Source organism: Parambassis ranga, chromosome 9 (assembly GCF_900634625.1).
Source record: "Parambassis ranga chromosome 9, fParRan2.1, whole genome shotgun sequence".
NCBI classification, from domain to species: Eukaryota; Metazoa; Chordata; class Actinopteri; family Ambassidae; genus Parambassis; species Parambassis ranga.
In genome coordinates, this window is record NC_041030.1 from 14557793 (window position 1) to 14582293 (window position 24501).

The window sequence follows — 24501 nt, forward strand, 5'->3', positions numbered from 1 at the left end:
CAATAACTGAAAAGGACTGTATGGTCTGTCTGAAAGAAATCAGCAGACACTGGACCACTTGCTTGCACAGCTAGTGTCTTTATCACCCTGTTGAGTGTAATATGATCAGTGCAGCACTGCCAGCCAAGAGCTCAGGGAATCACCCAGGAGCATGCAGGCGGTCTGGGGAGGCTTTTGGCTTGAAGCCCCTCACAAGGCTGTCCTTCAGAAATGGGTTTCATGCATTTTATTAGCCTAGCAGATGACCAGTGAGGAGAAGAGAGCCAGGGAAAAAAAGCTATGAAAAACAAATGCCTGTTCCTGCTGGTAAAAATTACACGACCAGTCATCTCGGCACCACATGCACTGTGTCGGAGCTCTGTTTCTATTTGAGGTTTCACCATTTGAGCACAGCTCCTCTCTTTTATGAAGCAATAATGTTTTTCTAGACTGTGTGGGTTTGTGCAGGACATTGTCTGATTTTGACATTGGACAAATATATTGTCACAGCAGGAGCCCGGTGGACCTGTCTATCAACAGTGCTATACGGTTATAGATGTGTTCATTAAATATTCTTATTTTTAAATATTGTTCGCTGTCTTCATCACAACAGTGGCTTTTTGTCCTTTTAGTAGTTTAAAAGGATATGAATTATGCAATATTCACCCAAATTGTTGCTGAGAAGAGTTGCTGCTACCACATTCTTTATCCTGACACTTAAATCACTGGCATTTACTAAAACAGATTTATGTTATCACTTTACAGAAGAGCATCAGAGGCAGCTATTTATATTTATATTTGCGTCAGACTTACAGCTTATCATACAGTACACCATCAGCATACAATGTGCTTGCATTACCACAGCATTTACTGTGATGTGTAGCTCCTTGTGATGGGAGCAGCTAAGAAGACCCTTCTACTACTTTTTAGGGACCAGTGTTGTGTCAATTTCTACTTTTAATGCCCCTAATTTTGTCTCTGTACCTTTCACACTGAATGCTAGGAACAGTAGAATTTAAAGTGAAGTAAGGACCCCCACAGTCTGTATTGTCCTTCACAGTTCTGCAACATGTCCCTCAAACACAGGATTACTGGCAAACTGTTTTCCAGAAAACCTTGTTATCCAGAACAGCTCCTGGAGATCAAACACAGCAGTCACAGACGTCTCAGGAACAACAGACGTGTTGAGGTCAGTACGTTTGAACTGGGTTACAGTCTATAACTGTATTACATAGCAGACTGACTAAAACTGCCTGCAAAGACTGCTGCTCAGAATCAGAGCAGCAGTCAAGTGGCACAGACTTTTATGGTTTCCCATGAGTATTTCAGTTATAGTGCAGCCACTTAGCGTAAAGAATATCAAACATCGAATCCACTTCTAAACAGTGTAGTATGACAAGTCTCACACTACATATTTATATATATATGCTAGGAAACCTGTCTGATGTGTATGCATTCATTACCTACAGCATTATATAAGATATCTGGATTCAGTGACAGACAAATGATTCCCTCTGTACTGATCGTTTTGAGGATCTGTCACATCCCTTATAATAAATTGCCGACCAGCTGGTGCTTCTCTTTAGGTCCGACAGACTTAAATTGACTTCTCACAGCAACCTTTGGTAACTTCCTAATGCACACGGTCAGCTTTCAAAGCCTGAGCTCATCCGAGGAACACACCTTCTGTTTCTGTCTGAGTGAGCAGGTCAATAAGACCCAGAAACACGGTTGGCATTCACGTAATTATCATCTCTGCCCACCTTTCATTCTGTCAAACTAAACACAGCAGAAAAAAATCACGGCCTGAAAATATCACTCAGGTCCCACTCCATTACCTAAGCTACGTGCCGTCTGAGGCCGATCTACATTAATAGAAAGTTTCTTGTCCACAGTGTGTTCATTAGCAGCTTTTGACGTCTTTCACATTCCTGTGAGTACGGCCATACATCATGTGTACTGTCACAGTGCTACACCAGCACTGTGTATGCACTATGGCTGTGATTATACAGGAGGTTATATATAGCCACATGCCCAATAGCAGTCTCTGCCTCACTCACTTACACCCTTGGGATCTAATGATACAGCCAGGGGGTTACGCTTCATACTGGCTAAAAACCTCACTCTGGCAATGGTGTTCACAGTAGGAGGACTGGCTGGAGAAAAATCAACAGCCATTAAATACAATGCACAGCAAGAGGGCAGGGGTACGGTTTCCAATCTGCCACTAAGGGGACAAAATAACCAGATGGAGGACTTTCCATTCCATCCTGTCTCTCTCTCTCTCTCTCTCTCTCTCTCTCTCTCCTCTTTAGATGCTTCAGAGTTTTTTTTTCTTTTTTTTGTTTTGACATTTCCTTTTCCACCCACTGAACTGCCAAATCTTGATTGTGATTGGACAGAGAGAAAAGAAATCATGATCCTCCTCTTCACTGACATCTCCACAGATAAAGACCCCCCCCCCCCCCACACAACCCAACCCTCCCACCCTGCAGCGTCCCCATGTCGGGGATAGGAAAGCAGCTGGAGAGAAATGGGAGAAATGCCATCTCCCCATCAAAAAGGATGCTCCAGATTTTTGCTGAGGTCTCACAGAAGCCTTGAGCAGCATCCAGGCCCAGTCTAGTTTGTGACACATTTGGGTGATGTGTTTTATCCTGGGGCTGCTGGACCTTACACTAAACCAGCCACTCGGGCACACACACAGCAACATCAACAGTCCTCTCTGGGAAAAGATTTGCTGTCACTCTCTATACGCAGGATTGATATCAACTGCATGTGTAGAGCACGTATCTGGCACTTCTTATTATCGGGAAATATGTTTTGTTTACCTGACTTGCAGCAACAACTTAATTGCTGAGTTTTTCATGTGAAGATATGTGCCCTTCTGCCGCCTTGGTAATTGCTACAGTCAATCAAATGCATGTCTTAAATGCATCATACACCAACACTGTGGAGCTAACGAACATGTGAGAGCTAAAAAGCCTTGCAAGCCTATAGAGGAGATGCGGGCAGTCTTTCTCATCAAGGAGTTTGGTGGAGAAAGCTCTTAAATACAACAAAAACACAGGGTAAATGCCAAGAGGGCAACCTCACTGGTGTTTGGAAGATACTGTTAAAGTGCTGAGTGATGTTGTTTTTACAAAAGAGTATCTTTTGTGTGTTCGTGTTAGGTTTGAGTTCAAGTTAATTTACACAGATTGAAGGAAAGGGAGTCACTCTTAGGCAGATGTGCATCCCTTTACTACACACATTTTAATTGCAGCTGCTCTCTATTAACACGATAGCTCCTTGTCTCATCTTGCAAAATGTTGTGCATCAGTGTTATTCCTGTTCCCACCCTGAATCCGAGTTGTTTATCTAATGACGTCCACGCCAAATAAAATATGAATAAAAATAATGTAACCACCAATCAAAAGACAAGCTGCAAATAAAACCGTGCAGGGATGTAGTGTACAAGAAGCCATCATTGACTTAGCCTGGTCTTCCTGTATATGTGCTTGTGTGCCTCTTGCGTAATTAGCCTCCTGTGTGAAATTTGATTTGTTTGGGTTAATCTAATTGTAATTTCCCCCCTGATGCAAATGTGAAAAGTGCCCGAATGATCTCAGCTGCACTGGCTATCTCCTTTTACATTCTAAAATCAATGCCATGGGAAATGTTAACATTGCATTGGTGTTTTCGTCCAACACTTTGTGCTCTCACCACTCCCTCCTTCCTCCCCATCTCTCTCTCTCTCTCTCTCGCTCACATTCTGACTGTCGAACAGACAAGCCAGCACACTTTCTGTAGCTGACTGGTGACTGGAGCTGCAGGCGGGTATCACTCATATCTGATCCAACATTTAGAAAAGGAAGAAGAAAGGAAACGGCAAGTCATTTGACAGAAACTTGCATCCGCAACAGTCACTTAGAGCCAGAGAGAGCTGAGGTGACCTTCTCAAATTTCATTTCAGTTGTTTTTTTTTCTCCCTTTTTCCCAGAACAAGTGAGTAATTAGAGCAGAAACATTTCCCCACACACCCGGGCTGTCTGAGTGCCAAGCTGCTTTTGTGTCTGTATGCAGGCAGCCTTCACTCAAACTGTTGTTATAGCAAACACTGCTGGCGTCATTTTTTACAGTAGCTGCTTTGGTTGAACAGCGAGTGCACTGTGATTATCCATACTGTCATCTGTAATGAGTCAGATTTCTGTCACTTCAGAGAACGCGGTCACCATGCATTAGTGAAGCCAACCCTCATTTCACAAATAGCATGTTAGTTACAATTACTTGGCTTTGCAGAGACAGTGGGATTAACCCCTCAGGATCACTGAACACCATCCTCCAGGCTGCCTCTATCTGATGTGTTCAGGGCACTCATTATGAATATTTCCTGTGACCTTCCTTTAGTCAAACCTGCCTTTAAGTCCTTTTATCATTTTACATAAAATTCATACCTGCTTGTGCCAAAAACATCCTGACTAATGGCAGTGATAACTCCATATATAGCACACTCCTTTTCACTTTGCCTTGTTAATGAGAAATTAACCCCTGCTTTGCAGACTGACACATCTTTCTGACCTCATTAAACACCTCAATTGTGCGCTTTTTAAAGCTCCGTCGTTAAAGAAATAGCAATAAAAATGATGTTGCAGGATGCGTATACTGTGCGCATTGAATACTTCTATTTTCCCACTGCATGCAGCCTGTACTTTATCCTTTCTTTTCCATTACAGCACAGTGATATGGACAAAACTAAAAGTGATCAAACAAAGACTGAACATACAGTGAGCCAAAAAAATCTCTATAACCTTCTCAAAGTTAGGACACAATACGAGCCAAAAGACTTCTCCGCTCCCGCGCGTCAGTCAGCGACCCAACGCCCATCTCCATCGAAGGGAATTAAAAAAAAAGAAACAAGCGGAGGGGAAAGCAGTTTCCCTCTTTTGTCCTTACCGTCGAAGACCTTGAAAGGACGACGGCCACGACATCCTGGATTTCTTCAGCCCGGGTCGGTGCCCCGTGTCCACTGCGTACGTCCGGTCCATGTTCCTCGGGTTGAGGTATCTCTCGGTGTCCGAAAAGCCTCTTTGTCTCACTCGCTCGTTCTTACGCACTACCAGCGCGTGGTGGAGCGGAGAGAGCGTTGCCTGGTTCTGCTGCCTCCACAGATGTTTGGGCGCCTTTGCACTCACGCCGGTTCCGCCGCCGGCGACCAAAGACGTCGTCCCCACTTTCCCGCAGGCAGGGTCCATCCTCCTTTCCACGTTGGTATTAAAATATATTTAAAAATAAATATTTACAATTAAATGATGCCCCGAGGAGGATTGTGGGAGTGTTCATAAAACTACCAGTTTGTGTTTTTTAGGAAAAAAAATAAACAGTAGAAGTAAGAGAACTTTGAGTGCTTCACGTCCACTTTGTTATTTGTGGCTCACGTAATGAGTTTAACTCCATCAACTTTGTCGCCAGAACCAAACACACACACACACATTGGACAGAGCCAAAAATGAATCCATTCACGCATCACGAGGCAGTTCCAGTTGGACAGGGGCAAACGTCCTGCGGGCAGCCAGGAGGGACTGTCAGTTCAGCCTGGTATCCAAGTCTCCCCGCTTTCTCGGTACACGCCCATTTCTTGCAAGGTGCCTGTATTGCTGCGGCAGCGCTAAGTGTTCTGGACAGGACGGTCCAAACGAGCGGGTGGTCTCTCCACGATATGCAAACTTCTGTAAACCCCGCCAGCTCCCGTTAAAGTTGAGGCACACAAAGCGTAAAATCAGCCTGACGTGTTCTTTCCTTTCTCATGTCCCCTGCAGGAACAAGCGGCGACGGGATATAGGGACCAGGATAATACATTAAACATGAGGGACCCACCCAGAGCACCTCCCCTGAAATGCTTCATGAGTGAGAATCAGAAGCTGAGCAGGCAGAGAGCCAGGTGGACAAATCATATAATAACACTGAGGCGCTTTATGGCCCAATAGTCCAAATGAGATTTAGGGTTATTGCAAAAGTAACTTTCATTCTGCTGTATACAAGTGGACATACACTAGATAGAATTTACCAAATTAGAGACTTATTTGTAACACACTAAGGCTCACCATCACTCTAATCAATTAAACCAGGGTGTGTGTGTGTGGTACAGAGGACTGCAAACACATCCAGCCACCTTGTTAAATCTCTCCTCTGCTCTGTTTGTCATCATTTTCAAGAAAAAAAATGGGGGAACTATCAGTGAAGACTGCTTTCTTCCCCTGCTCTCCGTGCACTTCCTCTGCGGCTCAGGCCCATTACTCTGGCAGCTAACAGTGTGGGGAATGTAATCTCTCCTGCTTCAACAGCAGAAATGTAATCTTCTCAGAAACACAGTGGCTGAAAACAGAAGTGCCAGGTGAAGGTAACGGTGGCAGGACAGCACACGGAGCAAAACCAGTGGGAGCACATGATGCACGGCATGCATGCACACAACATGTGTGGACTTTGCATTTGGTCCACGTATGTATATCCAGCCAAGTTAACTGCAGACCCTGCCGGGATTCACTGATAACAACAACACTGCACATTCATTTCATTTCATTTCTGTTGCGTTGTTCCTAAACAAGGTCACAAGAAGACACTGGTAGTCACTGGCACTGTTTTATATTAGCACACCCTGCACGTGTGCTCATCATAAATCCTGAAAACATCAAGCATCTGTCGACATGTCAATCTGTCAGAAGTCCATATAACATGAGTGGTAGAAGCCATAAAATGCCTTCAGTGAGTGTTAAGAAAACATTCTGTGCTCTTAGTTTTCAGGGCTTTGTCCCATGTTTCTTTACTCACTTTAATAAGTCTGTTTTGTGATAGTGGTAAAGTCACTAAGATAAGTATAGTGCAGTCAATAATTAGCGACCCCCCTGCCAATTGTTGCAATGCTGTTTTTATTTTTGCACAAAGCAGCTTATCAGTCACACTTGACTGGCTCAAATTAAGTACTTTCTAGGTCACACACACTTTTGTGTATCATCCAGATTATAATTACAATTATTCTAAGCCTTAACATTATTTTTTTGTCTAGAGGTTTTTACTCGTGGCCTCATTCTCACACACATAGGAGAATGAAACCAATCAGTTCCTCACAGTGAGCTGCACAGATTTTTAATTAAGACAGAAGAAAACAGCACTAGGATTGAATTTGTGTCTGGGGAGGAACGGCTGGATCTGTGCATCTGTATAAAATGTGTGTGTGTGTGTGTGTGTGTGTGCACGCGTGTATTAAAATTAAAAATAGATATCAATACATTCCTGCACATTCATGTAACACAGAAAAAATCTGTATTAAGAACAATTTTAATGATCAGCTTTGGCCAAAACATGGAGACCAGTGCGTGATTGTCTTACTTCTGAAACCAGCCTCAAGTGGCCGTTTGAGGAGGTGCAGTTTTGTTTCTTATTTCTTAGGTTTCCACTGGATGTAGACAATAAAGTAAATATTAGTTAGTGCTGTAAAAATTAAAATTAAATTAAATTAAATTAAATTAAATTAAAAAAAATGTTTTCTACAGTATGTGTGTCAGAAAACCAGACTCTTCTATGACTTGTTTCTGCATGCACAATCTGTGTAAATCTCTCTATCGTCTGTAAAGCCGTCATGTACACTAGCTGTTTGCTTGTCTTTGAGGAGTGTACTAATGGTGCTGTTTAATGGAAACGATATTAGATTTGGCAATTAATGGAAACTTAGTGCAGTACTTTGTGGTCCGTATATTAACACTGTGGACAGTATTCTCATTTAGCACCATACAAAGTTCATGCCGGTAAATTCACTCAAAAGTTACAGTTGGGGCTTTTAACGTGACACATCTTCCATCCTGAATGCTTCACAGCTGTATATTTCTTCCTCGCTGCTGAATTATAGATGAATCAAGCTTGAAGCTAAGTTAAGATGGATGGGCTTTGTTGAAACTCTTGCTATCGCACATTTTCCTTCACTACAGCCCATGTTTTATTTATTTAATTGATCATACTATGTTCTATTATGAAAAGAGTCCAATCTGCTTTAAGTAGTTTTTAACATGACGTTAGGGACAGGATTGAGTGTTAATTGGTAGGTTTTTACTGGAGGCAGACAGGGCAGAGTGATTATCAGTGGTAAAAACTTAAAAATACTTAAGAACATTTGGAGTTGAAGTGAAATATTGATCTTTAAAGTACACCTGTCTGAATGTTTTAAGCATCCTTCCCATCTTTTCCCATTTGGACACCTACAAAACACTTTTCAGTATGTGAAAACTTCCTCCATCTCTGGTAACTATACATTTAAAACAGACACAAAGCCAACAGCTAGTATACTACACAACAAAGCTCTTTGATCCCATAGCCGGTTGTTTTCTTTTTGGTACTGCAGGCAGCAGTCATATGTGACAGAAGAAGATAGGATGACCAGGAAAAAAACAACACATCGGCTTTTCAGCTTCTTCTTCAAAAAAAGGAAAAGACAAGAAACCTCCATGGCATCAATACAACTGTCTGAGGTAGAGGAGACTGTGACAGGCCGGTCCTGCCTCTGTCTTCCTGCAAACAATCACTCAGCCCAACTTACATATTGCCAAATTCTCATCTAGTCAATGAGGCCTGATGTTCAAAGAGTGGAGCGGTGGGTGTGACACACTTGGGAATAGTTTGTCCTTTTCTAAAGTTCACATGAAAAGTTTGCTGAAGATTATTCAGTGAGGATGTGCTGCTTCTAATGTCTGACACTTTCTGACATTATCACAGCAACATAATACATTATTCAGTATTGACTATGTTTATTATTGGTCCATTTTGGTGACACAGTTTATAATCTAGACATGTCTGGGTGTCATTTATGTATAGAAAAATATAAGTGTGTATTTCTCAGAACAGTCTCGAGATTTAAGCAGCCTTTTTTTGAAAGAGACACTATTTTTGCACTTTTATTTCAAAGCCGAGTTGTGAAACTTGCCCTGCCAACCTGAAAATTTAATTTAGAACAAAGAAGTAATAACATCTTCTTCTTCTTCTGTGTTCCTAACATCACAATACATATTCTCTAAATAAATCTCTTTTAAGCAGCTTAGTACCTATTAACACGCTGTACCTCACTGCTCATTTCTCTCCATGTTTATTCACCTTGTGAGACACTGCGGGTTCCATCAGCCTTGGCAAAGAAAAAGCAGAGGGAGAAGGACAAAACAGGAGAAGGACAGGGGGAAAGGAGAAAGCTGCTGCATTTCATCGTCTCATTTGGCACACGATAAGCCATCGAACGGTGTTATGCTGGTAGCCTAACGCATATGACAGAGATCCCGAGCCTTTTGAAGTATGCCATCGTGATCAGACAAGTCCTATAGGAGCACCATTGTCTCCTGGGTTGATTAGGGGATTCTGTCATGTTTCCATGCACAGTACCAGGATAATGGGGATTTTCCTCTGGCAGGCAGGTCTGACCGCTGAATACACTAACCTCAACGTCACTGGCCGTATTACATTCACCAAGATGAATTATGACTGCAGCCACAGCTCTGATACACAATGCTGTTTGGTGTATTTACTTCTGTCTGGCCTCAGAAAAAACAAGCTGGTTGGAGACTTGGTGCCCGTCGCTGCCAAAACCTCATTTCATCAAAAGCACTCTGATACATGCCCCAGCATACTGGGTGTGATTCTTTTCTCAGATGTGGTGTGTGTTCATGTTTTCCAAGCATGGAGAGGCTGTGAGTGTACAATGAAAGTGCCGTATTATTGGTCATACATTTGTTTTTACACTCAGAGAAAACTAAATAGCAGCCATAACCTCCAACAGTGAGACTTTAAAGAGAAAGCTTGCTGCTTTTTATGTGGCAGTCCAGTCAGTGTTGATGGTAATTATAGGCAATTGGAGCCGTAAATTGACAAAGAACAGTTGTCGTTGAGTTGTTTTTGCTCATGCAGCTTTTTTTTTTTTTAGACAAGGCCTACATGTACCAGGGTGGCAGCTCTATGTACAAAATGAACCTAAATAGTTACCAAAATGTTCAGATAAAAGCAGTGGGCATCGTCACTAGCGTACACTAAGAGCCCTTTCTGCAGCTCGCTGATTCCCATTGTGTCACCTTGAAGGCTAATAAGGGTTTGTACAGGTGCTTGAAATCACTTATGATCTTTTTTAGAATTTAATGTTGTATTTTAAGGCTTAAAAGGTTCTTGAATGTCGGTTGAAGTGCCTGAAATGCTTGAAATTGCAGCAGTATTTCTTTCTGACTCAATATGGGACTCAACAGATCACTTATTAGATGAAGCAATAACATAACTTGGAGAGCCTCAAATGAAACTTGCTTTGCCTGGGTCTCATTTGCAGTGACCACGATCGGCTGGCAAGCTGAAGATGACAGCACCATCATGTCAAGAGGCTGCTGTTTTAATGAGAGTTGGCTGGATATTGTCTAATACAAATTTACCACAGCTGTAAGGTGTATGAACTGTGGCTAATGCACCTCATCTCCAATAGATCTTTTGTTCTTTAATATCCTCAGCGCTCATATTAAAAGTCATCATTTACTCTGATGGGAATGTTTGCAATACAAGCAAGTGGGAGACTTGAGCGGCACAGTGCCAGAGAACACATTATGAGTCTCTTATAGACACAGAGAATATTAAGAAACTGCTGTTATTCATACTCTGATACTTTACAGGTTGCACAATGTCACACAAACCCTAGATAATTAAACAGCACGTAGAAAATGTGAAGGCAAACTATATTTTGCAGCAAAGCTTTTCAATGCGAGCTTGTTTGTCGTATTTCAAATGGTGACTTACATTCACTGTTTAAAGATTAGTGAGTGACAGCGGTGACAAACAGAAACCTATTAGACCTCGATATTTGATGAGTCACACTCTCTAGAGTGTGTAGCCAGACGGGGATCATTTAAATACCAGCGGTCTGCATGTTATTAGTCCACTAAGAATACTTTGCATGACTGTCAGCCCATTTTCATATCGTGCAGTATTTAATTTATTTTTTTTTGTAACCGTTTAGGCCACCACTGGTTTCTCCAGCTGTATGAAACTCATGTTGCAGAGACGTACACCTTGTTGTGAACAGGTAATCTATCACAATGAACAGTCTGTCACTCTCTCTGTACTTATATGTTCATTCTTCATGTTAAGTTGAGGCAGCAGAGAGCTGCTTCTTAATGTTAAGTAAGATCTGACACCCATAACATGAGAGCTGACTGTTGATCAACTACCGTTTCATCATATATTATATTTATTTGGCAAATTTTTCTTTGTTCCTAACAACTTATACACACAACATAATAAATCCTTACACAATGATTGTGTCTCTCTGACAGCTGTGTGACAGCGATTGCTCATTTTATTACTGATAAGCTGGGTCCAGCTTCACAAAGACAGATTGTAACTATGGCGCAAACAAGTCAGTCGCATACATGTGGACCCGATACTCTGAGTAAAAGGATTTCTATTCAGCAACAGTAGCTGAATAATTTAAGGAATACATCGATTTTCATTAAGTATTTGTTTGCCTCTATTTTCTACTTCTCTCAGCCTGTATGGACCCCACATGTGTGTGAGCCCATGTCAGTGTTTTCCCCAGTGTTTACAGCTCTGGTCATTTAAGATAACTTCTGTTATGATCTGGCGCTATATAGAAAATAAAATGAAATGAAATTGACTTGACCTTCTTATGGGATCCGAGGGTGCTGTTGGGGGAGGCGGGCTGCGACCCCTAATATAATGGTAGTAGAAACACTGCATGTTATTCCAGCCTGCCCTGACAGTGATGCAAACAGCTTCTTGTGATGTCAGGAATCCTTGGTTTTCTGGGTCTCGGTCATAAATATTCAGCGAGGTTGGCTGAGGTCAGTGACAGTGGTGGAAAGTCCATGTCAGTCAGCACTCTCTGGTCTAGTTATTCGAAGTTATGAGGAGTGTTACAGCTCATTATACAGCTGCAGGATGAGACGTCTGAAGAGCAGGCGGCTGCTTCTCTCGCTAGGTTGATTTGGTGCAGGTGAAACACCCCCACACATGAATATTCCTACATTTATGTTTCAGTTCACCCTTTAGTGTCTTCATAGAGCGCACCATCCTGGTAGTGCTACAATTTTTTTAAACTTGTGACATGCAGCTACTTTCTCGCCCATCCATTACATCGTAATCACTCCATAGAAGTGGTTTAATGCACCAGATGGTTTGTTACTCAGAGCCATCTGGGAGCTTGACCTAGGAAACCAGGGACGGGCACTTTCTTGGCAAGCGTTTTTCTACCACAAGATACCTTTATCCAATCAAACCATTCACCAAGGAGAAAGCACAACATGTTGCTGAGGAAAACCAGCAGATGGACATTTTTATCATGTAAAATACTAGCAGCAAACAAGGAAAAGTGTCTAAAGGTAACCAGCCACTTCTTCATCATCAACACATACCATCACACCAAAACAGATCTATAAATAGTCTTTCCTCAGAAGAAACACCCGTGGTTTGGTCATAAACAGAGTCCCTAGCTTGAAGCCTGGCAAGTATTTGTGTGAATTTGTGATCTTAAAACTAGTAAATAAACATCTGCTCACTCACACATCTCATTACTCATTCTATAAAAACACACACTGTCCTACCTGCTAGTGTCAGCAGATGTGATGGCGATGAGAGGTGGAGTACGTAGTGGCAGTGTTGTTGGCCGTGGTGGAACTGTGACTGTGTCTGTCTCCGGTTTACGGTCACAGTAGTATTGCTCTGCCTGTCTAAAGGCCAAAGGGGGCAACTGGACTGTCCGGCAAGAAAGCCTGCGCACCATGAAGGGCTCCATGCAGGTGACCAGCCCTGGCTCTGGGGAGTCAGAAGAATCATCGGACACCTGGAAGAAGATAAGAAAAGGGACATGTGAGTGCAGGGATACCAACAACAACAAAAACAATATTCTTAAATGATTCTTGAAAAGGCAATTTACAGTTAGACGGCTCTGCCAGGATTAGAAGGATGTTACTGTCAACGCCATGGTGCGCATGCTAAATACAAACAATTTATCATCGGATTCTTTAAGGGATCTCAGAGCTTTAATGATGCTGTTGAGTTATCCATATGCAGTGCACCATGTTTCATCTCCATTTAAGCTAGAGTGCAGTAGTATAGTGTAGTTACAGTCTGCATTAGATACCAGTGAATATTGAGATATGGCTAGAAAGTAACGCTCAGTTTTAGCTGAATGTGCAAAGAGGCAGCATGTTAGCCAGACAACAACAGTAAGTGAAATTGATGAAGGTGTAGCCTGCGGGTGCAGCAAATTAATCACATAGATTTGGTGCAGTTCTGACACAGATCGTGTCACTTCCACCAAAAACAAATCCATGCATGTATTTCATCAACCCGATAACCACAGACCAGCACACAGGACCAGCACACAGGACCAGCACACAGCACTGTCTCTTGTTTGGTTTCTTCTTAGCATTGGCACAATTAGCACAAACACACAGACGACATGTTTTCATCGAGAACACCAGCTAATATTTTACAGCACAGCTTGTTTTTAAATTGGAGTTCACACATTCTGGTGTCACAGTGACAGTAATTCAGTAATTTAACATTTTTTTCTTTCCCATCAGTCCTTTCTGACAAATGTAATGGAATTTCATTAATGTGATAAAGGAAGTGGAAGGATCTGTCTGTGGCCAAGAGGAGCAGTCACTTAAAATAAGAACACAGAGTCTAAATGAAATTGTGGAGTCGTTATTTGGTGTTTAAAACAGTTCATCTTATAGATTTGTTTATACACAGCAAATGTACCTTATTTTGAACATCTTCAACATCACCTCCTTTCACACAGCCAAAGAGCCTTTATGCATTTGCTGTTAATGATTGTTTGCCCTCTATTAAACATGCAGAGTTGTGATGGCATGTGGTAGTTAATGTTTTACAAGAAAGTCCAGGAAAAAAAAAAGATAAAATACAAAAGATTACTGAAAGGCATAAAGGTTCAAATGCACAGTCACCCACAGGAGAAAGCTCACAGCCTCAAAAGAGAAGGGGGACAAAAATCAAGCGATAAGAGCTTCAGCGGGGGGCAGGAGCCGTCTGAAAGCTGAGACTGTGCACTTCTGAGGTGAGGACAGAAAAACATCCCACAATAGCAAGCTAACCTGAAGAAAGCACATCAGGTGGTCAATGTACCATTAAGTGGTTATTAGAAAAGTTGATTCTGCTGCAGCGCTGTGAGCTGCAGGGCCTTCCCTTTAAATAAACAGCACACCTTCAAGCCAACTTTTTCCATGGCAGATGCCAATCTCTTCCTGAAAAGACCAAACAATTTAGAAATGCAAACTACGATTACTTTATATTATATGCAAATTGCTATTTCGTTTGCTTTGTATTGGCTTCCAGCACAAAAGGCAGTATTTTTTTTTCTCTAAACACCCAAGCCTCTGGTGGACAGTGAAGAAAATAAGTTCAATTTTGTGTTGTTTTTTATGCACACTCTCCTCAGGAGGAGCAGAGAAGTAATCAGTTATTTGTGTATTGAGTGGTTCCAAGACTATCTTTGATTTAGGACACACTTGAATACACAAGTACACACATATGGAGTGAGCTGGTTGGACAGCATGATAAATTGTTACTGATTCTGTGCCATTAATCTTGCTGCAAACCAAGAGGGATTTTTGTTCTGCATGAATAAGAAGGCTTCCCTGTTAGAGTGAGGGTCAGCCATTAACATCTGCGCAGCTCTTTTACAGGTGATTACTTCTAGATTATAGGGCTTTTCAATTAGAAGAGCTGACCATTGCTAACGTACAATACAGAATCTCACATACTGATGCTGGTCTCAGTAAGCTGTAAGTGATTTCACACACATTTCTGTTGGACTGTTTTGATCATTGCCCTGAGATGGGCCGGTGACCTGTCCAGGGTGTACCCCGCCTCTCACTCCACTCCAGGCCCCCTGTGACCCTGCACTGCAGGACAAAGAGTGCTTGAATGGTAGATGGATGGATGGATGGATGGATGTTTTGATCGTTATTTATAGGAGGGGGCGATTGGTTCTGGCCAAGCCGTACATTTCTCTTTATGTGCATGTGCACTTCAACTCTTTGCAAAATGTCAACAATGTGAATCTGAAAAGAATGTCAGCTTTTGTGCAGTCACACTGTTTCATTGGTTTGTCACCCTAGGATCTCCCTAAGAACACTATTTCAACACAAAGCGAGTGTGGCCAGTTTCTTCCAGCATGGTGAAAAAGTGCTGAACTTGAGTGTGGCAGAGAGGGAGCTTGGAATATGACACCCATCCTAGAAAGCTGCTGATTGTCCTTACACTCCAGACCACTGACATTATCCATGAAATGATCTTGAAAGAATACACTACAGCATGTCAAAGAGCCATTTATAAGGAGTTTCACATGCAGTTTGTAACAATGGATGAGACTTGGATTCATCACTAATAGATGAAAAAGAAAACAAAACAGTGGAAATACCCCAAGAAGGCCAGGTCTGTGAGGTCATCAGGCAACATGATGGCCTCTGATTTTATGGATATGAAGAGATGGTACTGGTGAACTACCCAAAATGACATTTTACAGGGACCAAGCCTTTTTACTTCCCAAAATAAAGAAGTAGCTCAGTGGACCACATTCAATTACACCTACTTTTACAAACACTATATGTAACATATAGGGTAATATTGCAATGTGACAAGCAGTGGAGCTTTTTATGGGTCTTATTTATCTATTAATGTCAGCACACAGAGATTTATTTACAGTTTTTCTTGTTTTGGCACACTGGGTGTTTTCATGCAGTAGATTGATTCACTAAGCTCCATGGTCCATGGAGCTCAATGATGCACACATGGCCTGAGGTAACCTGCTGGATAAAAACACCTGTTCAGCCTCCAACTGCAAACAAATGAATTTTCCCAACACTTAGCTACTATACGCTACATGTTACAGCATTATATGTCTCCATTAGCCCAGCCAAATCTTTCAAAACACTGACGTGTGTGTGTGTGTGTGTGTGTGTGTGTGTGCGTTTTGTCTGTCTCCCCTTTTTGTCGTGACTGCTCAGGCTTCATCGTGCAGCTGAAAGACCTCTCCCTCCCCATCCACCGCTGCATCCATCAAGATGCCAATCTTCACCCATGGAGTCATTGAACCTTTCATTCCTACATAATTACCTGTATTAGCCCTATTGCCACAGACAGTGGCTTACTGAGGGCAACAATGGAGCTGACATGATTAAGCTTTACTTTGCAGCAGGCTGAAGGTAAAGCTGGATCTAACAAGTCAATAAAGTTCGGTCAGTATTACCCATTAATTATGACGCTATGTATGTAAAAACCACAAAATAATTTATGCTCTCTTTGTTGCTCTTACAAAAACATGGTGCAGTTAGGCTGTTATGTTTGCACTTTGTCAATGTAGCCACAAATTGAAACGCTCTATGAAAGGTTTATGTACTTAAAGTCATTATTCCCACCTTTCTGGTGGTCAAGGTAGGTGGTAGTCAAGTTGGTAATGCTAATCGTTTGACCTCCACAGCACTATTACGGATCAATATCTTTTTCAAGCAAGCAGGCAGTTGTTTTAGGTCACAATGCAAGATGACTCTGCCAGCTAGAGGGAGTGGACAAATTAAAAGGTAAGGAAAGATTCTCATATAACAGCTTTATCCTAAACCACACAGCCAACAATGATCTTATTTACAGAAGCTTCTGAAAGACTTTACTCAGAAGTCAGCGCATGTAGAAGGAACTCAATAAATAATATGTAAATTGTAAACTTAGAAAGACCAGAGGACAATTCATGGAAGGAATGAAAATCATTTTCGTCTCATTAGTAGTGAAATCTAGGGCAAAAAAAAAAAACTCTTCTCACTGTATTGTGATTATGCACATGCACAGACACACAGTTCTTCATTTTCACTCACTCGTTCTGTCTCTCCTAATGCCTGAAGTAGCTCTTTATGATAAGTGGGATCAGTGAAAGGTTAATTGGTCTGCTGTGACTCTCTCATGCTCTCTGTGCACTTCATATGCCAATCCATTGGTGGGCAAGTCGAACTATTTGAGTCAGATATTATGAAATCAGCGGACAGCCATCTGTGTAAACAACCAACATGTGTTTTTTTCAGTGTGTGTGTATGTGTGTGTGTGGTAGGAAAATGTCAAGGACAGGAGGGGACTGTTACTTACTGTTTTCATAGTTAACGGTTAAAAAAGAGTGGAAAAAGACTTGCTGCAAGTAACTCAGATTCATTTTTAAACAACACATTTTTAAGGTTAGGCATTGAAAGCAGGGTAAGGGGTTTGGTAAAGATCATCTTTAAAAAAAACCCAAATTCATAAAGTTAAACAGAATTTACAAAGGAAGCTGTTCCCCTCAGATAGTCACCAGTTTGTACTACCATCCCCATGAACACATAGAGGTGCAGCAGGATAAATACACACAAGTTCTGTTTCTAAGGACTAAACACTGTCCTCATATCAGGCTGGTAAAATTACATCATTCTAGCAAATGACATAATAAATCATCAATCCCTCAAAGATTTAAAATCTTTAACAGCATAGATAAAGTGACACCTCAGGTCGATAAATCAGCCATGAGACGCTGTGTTTTTCTAGTGAAAAAGTACTTAATTCACTTAATTTGGTTTTGATGGCAAAAGGAGTCAAACAAATCAATGCAAAATGGGTCACGTTCCAATTCGAGCTCTTTGCTTACAAGTGTTTGCACAGACTGGTGAGAGAATGTGAGCTAGTGTTACTGCGAGGGCAGACATGTAGAAGCCTGGCAGAGGGAAAAAAAAGTTTTGTTGTAAGAGCCCGAGGACACTTTGATCACATTAGCACATCATTACCGATAATATCTGCAACCAATAACAAAAAGGCATCCCGGAGGCCAATAGACATGCAACATTTAAGAAAACATGGCTCACACTCTGCTTTGATTCTTTTTATGTGGCATTGTTTAAAAATGTAAGTGACGCAGGATTTATTAGATAAAGAACTATTCTGCAGGAGTATTATTGGTGGTCTTTGATGAAGACTCTTCATCCAGGTGGTTCAATATTTGGATAATTTGAGTATTTATCATGTAAGGACTGAAATATTCCTTTCATGTTTTTAACATTTCTTTAATGCCTCTTTTTTACTGTTGTTGGGGATCAGGTTGGGACACATCAGGGTCAGGTCAGTCCCTCCCATGTGGCATGATTTATGCATTAATTCATGTCAATTAGAGCACGGCAAACAGGAAGCCATTGTTTTTTTCATAAACTGAATTTTTCATTAGCACCTTTTTTTTTGCTGTCGACCTTTTGGAAGATTAAAATGGCACCAAAACTGGGCGTTGCTTTTCATTCCTGTCACTTTATTTTGTCCTTTAGGCTTGTGTAGACACAATTTCATATAAAAAACAATGCAGCACAGCACGTGCAGTATGGGAGAGCGGTAGCTTGTTTTGCCACCAGCTGCTGAGAGTATCACCTGAGGCAAGCTGAGAGGCATTCCCCTATTTCATGAATTTTACAAAAAATGTCATCATCATCACAGTTTGCGATGGCAATATTTTAATAAGCTCCCTCACTTCATTTTCAAAGACTAGACTGATCCAAGATCTATGTTAGGATCCCTTTGGATCTGGTCATAAGGCCCTCTCACACCTTATAATCTCAGCAGAGTGGTTTCATTCTATAAGCTACTTAACAAAATGGCTGTGATCATGAAATTCTTCAAGGGTTAGATTAAAATACAGGAATGAACCATTACAGTTTAAAACCAGGGGGCAGACCGCACTATACTCAGCAAGAGAAACCCTTCATCATGAGGCAGAGTCATTTATCTCTGTGCCCTGAATTTAGCAATAGATTTTTATCAGTGAATGAATTCTAAATGGATTCTGGGTAAAGCCCCGGGGCAGTGTGGGAACTGACAGAAGTGGAAAGAAGTTAACACAAAGGGAGGAAGATAGAGGGGAGATGAGAAAAAAAGATTGCATGTGGGAGAGATGCAGTAAATCACCTGGTTGAAAAAACAATTTAGTCCTCACATTTATCTGAAAGTATATAGGCAGCTTTCAGGAAGCTACGTTTGAAACAAAGCAGAGAAGAAGGCGGCTTTATCTGCAGGCACACAACTGATGGTTTCCCCTTCAGTCTTCTTACCCTCATGAATAACACTGACACTGAAGAGAAGGCACAGAGTATCCTGATTTACACTCAACAAAAATATAAACGCAACACTTTTGTTTTTGCTCCCATGTTTCATGAGATGGACTTGAAGATCTAAACTTCATTCCAGATACACAATATTACCATTCCTCTCAAACATTGTTCACAAATCTGTCTAAATGTGTGATAGTGAGCACTTCTGCTTTGCTGAGATAATCCATCCCACCTCACAGGTGTGCCACATCAAGATGCTGATCTGACATCATGATTAGTGCACAGGTGTACCTCAAACTGCCCACAATAAAAGGCCACCCTGAAATGTGCATTTTGTTTCTGCTTTATTGGCGGTCTGGGGACTCAGAACCAGTCAGTATCTGGTGTGACCACCATTTGCCTCATGCAGTGCAACACATCTTCTTCGCATAGAGTTTATCAGATTGTCTATTGTGGCCTGTGGAATGTTGGTCCACTCCTCTTCAATGGCTGTGCGAAGTTGCTGGATATTAGTGGGAACTGGTGCACGCTGTCGTATACGCCGGTCAAGCACATCCCAAACATGTTCAATGGGGGACATGTCCGGTGAGTATGCTGGCCATGCAAGAACTGGGACATTTTCAGCTTCCAAGAATTGTGTACAGATCCTTGCAACATGGGGCCGTGCATTATCTTGCTGAAACATGAGGTGATGTTCATGGATGTATGGCACAACAATGGGCCTCAGGATCTCATCACGGTATCTCTGTGCATTCAAAATGCCATCAATAAAATGCACCTGTGTTCTTCGTCCATAACAGATGCCTGCCCATACCATGACCCCACCACCACCATGGGCCACTCGATCCACAACATTGACATCAGCAAAGCGCTCACCCACACGACGTCACACACGCTGTCTGCCATCTGCCCTGAACAATGTAAACCGAGATTCATCCGTGAAGAGAACACCTCTCCAACGTGCTAGACGCCATCGAATGTGAGCATTTGCCCACTCAAGTCTGTTACGGCGACGATCTGGAGTCAGGTTAAGACCCCGCACTAATCATGATGTCAGATCAGCATCTTGATGTGGCACACCTGTGAGGTGGGATGGATTATCTCAGCAAAGCAGAAGTGCTCACTATCACACATTTAGACAGATTTGTGAACAATGTTTGAGAGGAATGGTAATATTGTGTATCTGGAATGAAGTTTAGATCTTCAAGTCCATCTCATGAAACATGGGAGCAAAAACAAAAGTGTTGCGTTTATATTTTTGTTGAGTGTATTAAGGAAAACATGCCACCAATGGTTCATGTACCCCTATAATAATAATAATAATGTCTGAAGTAGTGCTGGGTGCATACTATCAAAGGGTCAGCACGGGTTTATCTTTTGCTCCATGGAGGGGAGAGTTTGTGGTATTTACAGCCAGGGTGTGTATGTTTACTGCTCTATTCTGTGGTTGATGTAGCTGTAAACATGGCATCCTGCAGGCTAATAAACATTAACTGGGTTCATCTTTACAGCACACAGCATGTTTTGCATCTATGAAGACAGAGTTAGTTAAGATCGTGTTCCCATTCTACAATAGACACACTAATTGTTTGTTTCATAAGCAATAAATAAAACAAAGCAGGTCCTACTGGGCTTAAACAACGGTACCTGTTCCACAGAAAAGCAGAAAGAAGGCATGTACAGTGTGAACAAATGATAAAAGAAGCCCTGGCAGTGTGTTGAATTGTCATATTGGAGGTGAGGGAGATGAATCAATGTGTTTCAAAGAGCCGCTTTCTTGACCTCAGCTACAGGCATGCCTCTGTGATACGCAGCTCTAAGCACATCAATATGAGATGAAATATCCTGGAATTGCCCCTGAACCCTACAGGGAGGGGAGAACTTTTGCAGCAGATAAAGAAGGAGAAGCTCGATGACTCAGGCTGAAGTTACTTAAAACTCCATTTCTGTATTTTCCTTATCTGTGCAAAGGGTCAGGGTCACCTTACTGTAATATAGCAAGATAAAGAGTTCAATTGCGGGGTTTTGTGTCTACGCACAGTAAAGCTGTTCAGAAGATGAAGCGTCTGTATCTGCATTGTTTTGTGAGCAGGAAACATGCTGCATGTGTCACCCAAGAATATCTGACAGTAACAAGATGGAAATTTCATCCCTCCATCATGCGTCCCTCTGTGTCGACCTTTCCTGGCAGAGTTTGCACACCACTCTTCATGCATCAACCTCACATCCTGAACTAGCGCACTGCCAAACATCTTATGCAAGATTAATCACACTTTAAACGCAGTCAACAGTCTGTGAAATGAGAACGGTGAGCAGGCGGTAATGGTTCCTTACACATGCTGTAAAATTAAATAAATATTAAGGCTGCCTTACTCTATCCGTATATATGTGAACGGATGATATATATATACGTGAGCTCAGGCTCTACCCAGACATTACAACAGGCTGCAGGACCCTGACACGGACATGGAGACCAGATGGATAAAAACAAATTAGCCCCAGCAGTGGAGTTTTGGCAAGCTGGAAGGGAAAAGCAGAAATAATTTTCCTGAGTGCCTGGATATGTCCGCTTTGTATAGAGTTGTTAATCTAATTACATGATTCAAATACGCAGTAGATTGCTTGACTTGCTCATAAATAAATAAACACAGAGATAAGCGGCGGCTCAAAAACAATTAACATTGTTTGCACTCTGCCAGGCAAATCAGCGATAAGAGGGACACAGCTATCAGGTTTATCGTATCAGTGACCTGCTCTGTGCATGAGGCAGTTAAATTCAAGGGAATCTATTAGTGAATGGACATAAACTGAGATTATTTCTTGGATTTATTGTAAACTTTTAAATAGGGTAATTTAAAAACCTCATTTTCTAGAGAGGTCTATTTGGTGATCTGAGATCTATATGTAATTAGCTCTGGCCTCTGGTCTATATTGCCGTGATGTGTAGCATTTCTGGGCAGATACTTAGTCAGACTGGATTTTTAGGTACCCAGAAAGAGCTGACACAGAGCTTAGCTACGGCACAGATTTTTAAAGTAAATGTCACCACACAGGAGGTAATCTGAGCTGACTGAAAGGAGGCATCCGAGCCTCAGTCACTGAGCCATATCTCTGTGAAAACAAAGGTGAAGCAGCCTCCAACCATGAAGGCAGAGCCTTGGGCACATGTTGCATCATTGATTGCGGCTGCTGGAAGACTTCTTTGTTGTACCGTGGTTAATATTAATTGTACACTAAAATATGCTCTCTTGCCTGAGCAGCGAAACCCCTGGATGGATGGACTGTAGGTTTGGAACATGTTGTGGGTATGATGTTCCAGCTGACACCCCTTCATATTCTGTTATGTTAGACTAGTAATTTTACAAATTGCTCCTTTACTGGGTGTCTCAAATCCAGAATTCAAACAACTGTTAATATCTAGACAGAAAGAGAGCAGTGGCTTTTTACTGGAACAAAACAGCACTTTCTTTTTCTAAGATGTCCAGGAAAGCAGGATGGAAATTATATATATCATTATCTGCTTCCTCTGCCCTTTATTTCATTATATTGTTGTCCATTTTCATAATTTCATCTCCTGCAGCTGTCTCTTACCCTGCTCAACCTCCATCATTTTTTGTTGTTGTTCCATTAACACCCCATCCCCCCACCCCCAATACTGCTCAATTTAATTCTCCCATCTCCTCTAATTAATTACCTTGTCATCGTCTTCCCCTCTCCCCATCCTTCCAGGCCTCACCTGTATGTGCTGTCTGCAAACTGGCTTTAGTGGTGATTAATACAATTTTAAGTCATCAAGCTGAATCCAAACCTGCCTCCTCCCCCACCTCCTTCTCCTCCCTCCTCTCTCTGCACTCTTTTCCATGCACTCTGACTATCATCTTTGCCATCTCTCTTTCTACATTCACCTCACTCGAAACCCATTCACCTAACGCCTCGGAACAAACCCATTGCCTGGATGCTCCCCTGCTAGGCTCTAATTGGTGATCAAGATGTGCGCGGGAAGAAGACGGAGCAGCGTTTGGCCCATTTCTATTCCCTCAACACATTCACAGGGCCACAGTCACATCTGCGTAACCATGGTGATGCTGATAAGGTGACTCATGACTATTCATCAATGGCGCTGCCTGATTGGACAGCCCCAGAGAGCCTTGCAAAACGTATTCATCAACACAGCCTGTGTCCCCGCTCTACCTCAATATACCCCCTCAGGACGATGAGGGAGCATCTCTACTGCTGTCCGTTTGTTTTTCAGGTACGCTTCTCGTCTTAACCTCACCGCCCTCCACCTCTCCCCTCTTCTCTCTAATTACCTGTCTCTCTCTTGATGTCCCACCCTTTTTCCTTGGCAGCACTTGTCTCTCTTCTCTAACCCAGTGACCTGCTCTCTGAGCTCTGTCTTAATTGATGAAGTTATTAATCACAGGCACATCTGACATGAACTATTGCTCATCTCACAATCACACTACCTCCTGAGGATACAAATCTCATATTTTACAGGTAATTTAATCACTAACACACTCACTTTTTTTCACATGACTAAAAATTCTTTCCCCCCCGGACAAGTCTTTAGAAATGTACAGATTTAAAGACCCCATAGAGACACAAAGTGTGAATCATCAATCAGTTTTTGTTCCATTACTAGCGGTTCCATTCCATTTTAAAGGTCATTTGTTCCTGGGTTTCAATAACACTTTATACTTCTGAGGCTCTTTTTATAAATCACGCCATTGGGACTGAATGCTTTTTGTTTTAATGTCATGTTGTGAATCAGGTGGAGCGGCCAACAATGTGGTTTTTTTTTAGATTTTTCTCAGTGGTGAGCTCTGGCTTTAAATATAGTCATAATACAAAGAACCAATCAGATTTTACTGTTAAATTATATTTTAGCTCATACTCCCCAATATTCCGTTAAAAAAATCCACCATCTGCGTATGCATTTCTGCCCTAATGTCAGCCTGACACTTGTGCAGTCGCCCTATACGTTTAAAAGGAAACTCAAGGTCAACAATCAAAGCGTATGATTGAATATGTTATCCATGTATGAAAGGTTAAGTGTTGCTGCTGCTGCTCCATCTGAGCTCCATCTCCAGTTGAACAAAGCAACTTTGACCTTCCCTGTTTGGTGGGATTTCCAGGAACCTATTAAATCCAGATGGATAGTGCAGGGTGATGGACAGCTCATCATGCCAGAGCTCACATATTGCCGTGTTAGATGGCGGTGATGTTGTTGTTGTTGTGGTGGTGATGATGAAGGTGATGAAAATATCAGTTTGGAAATTGTGTCGGTCATGTTTTATACCGCCATGAATACTTCACTTGTAAATATATGACACTCAGATTCAGCATTGCTGAATCAAAGCAACCTGACAGCTGTAAAACATGTGTTGGT

General features: G+C 41.8%; 1 protein-coding gene across 1 annotated transcript in view; it reads right to left on the reverse strand.

The window, feature by feature from the left end:
- pde4d (phosphodiesterase 4D, cAMP-specific) overlaps window positions 1-24501 on the reverse strand; it is a 134247-nt gene that overhangs the window by 96796 nt on the left and 12950 nt on the right. The window contains exon 3 of the mRNA XM_028413316.1: window positions 12585-12823. Coding sequence (XP_028269117.1) covers window positions 12585-12823 — 239 coding nt within the window. The remainder of the gene's footprint in view (window positions 1-12584; window positions 12824-24501) is intronic.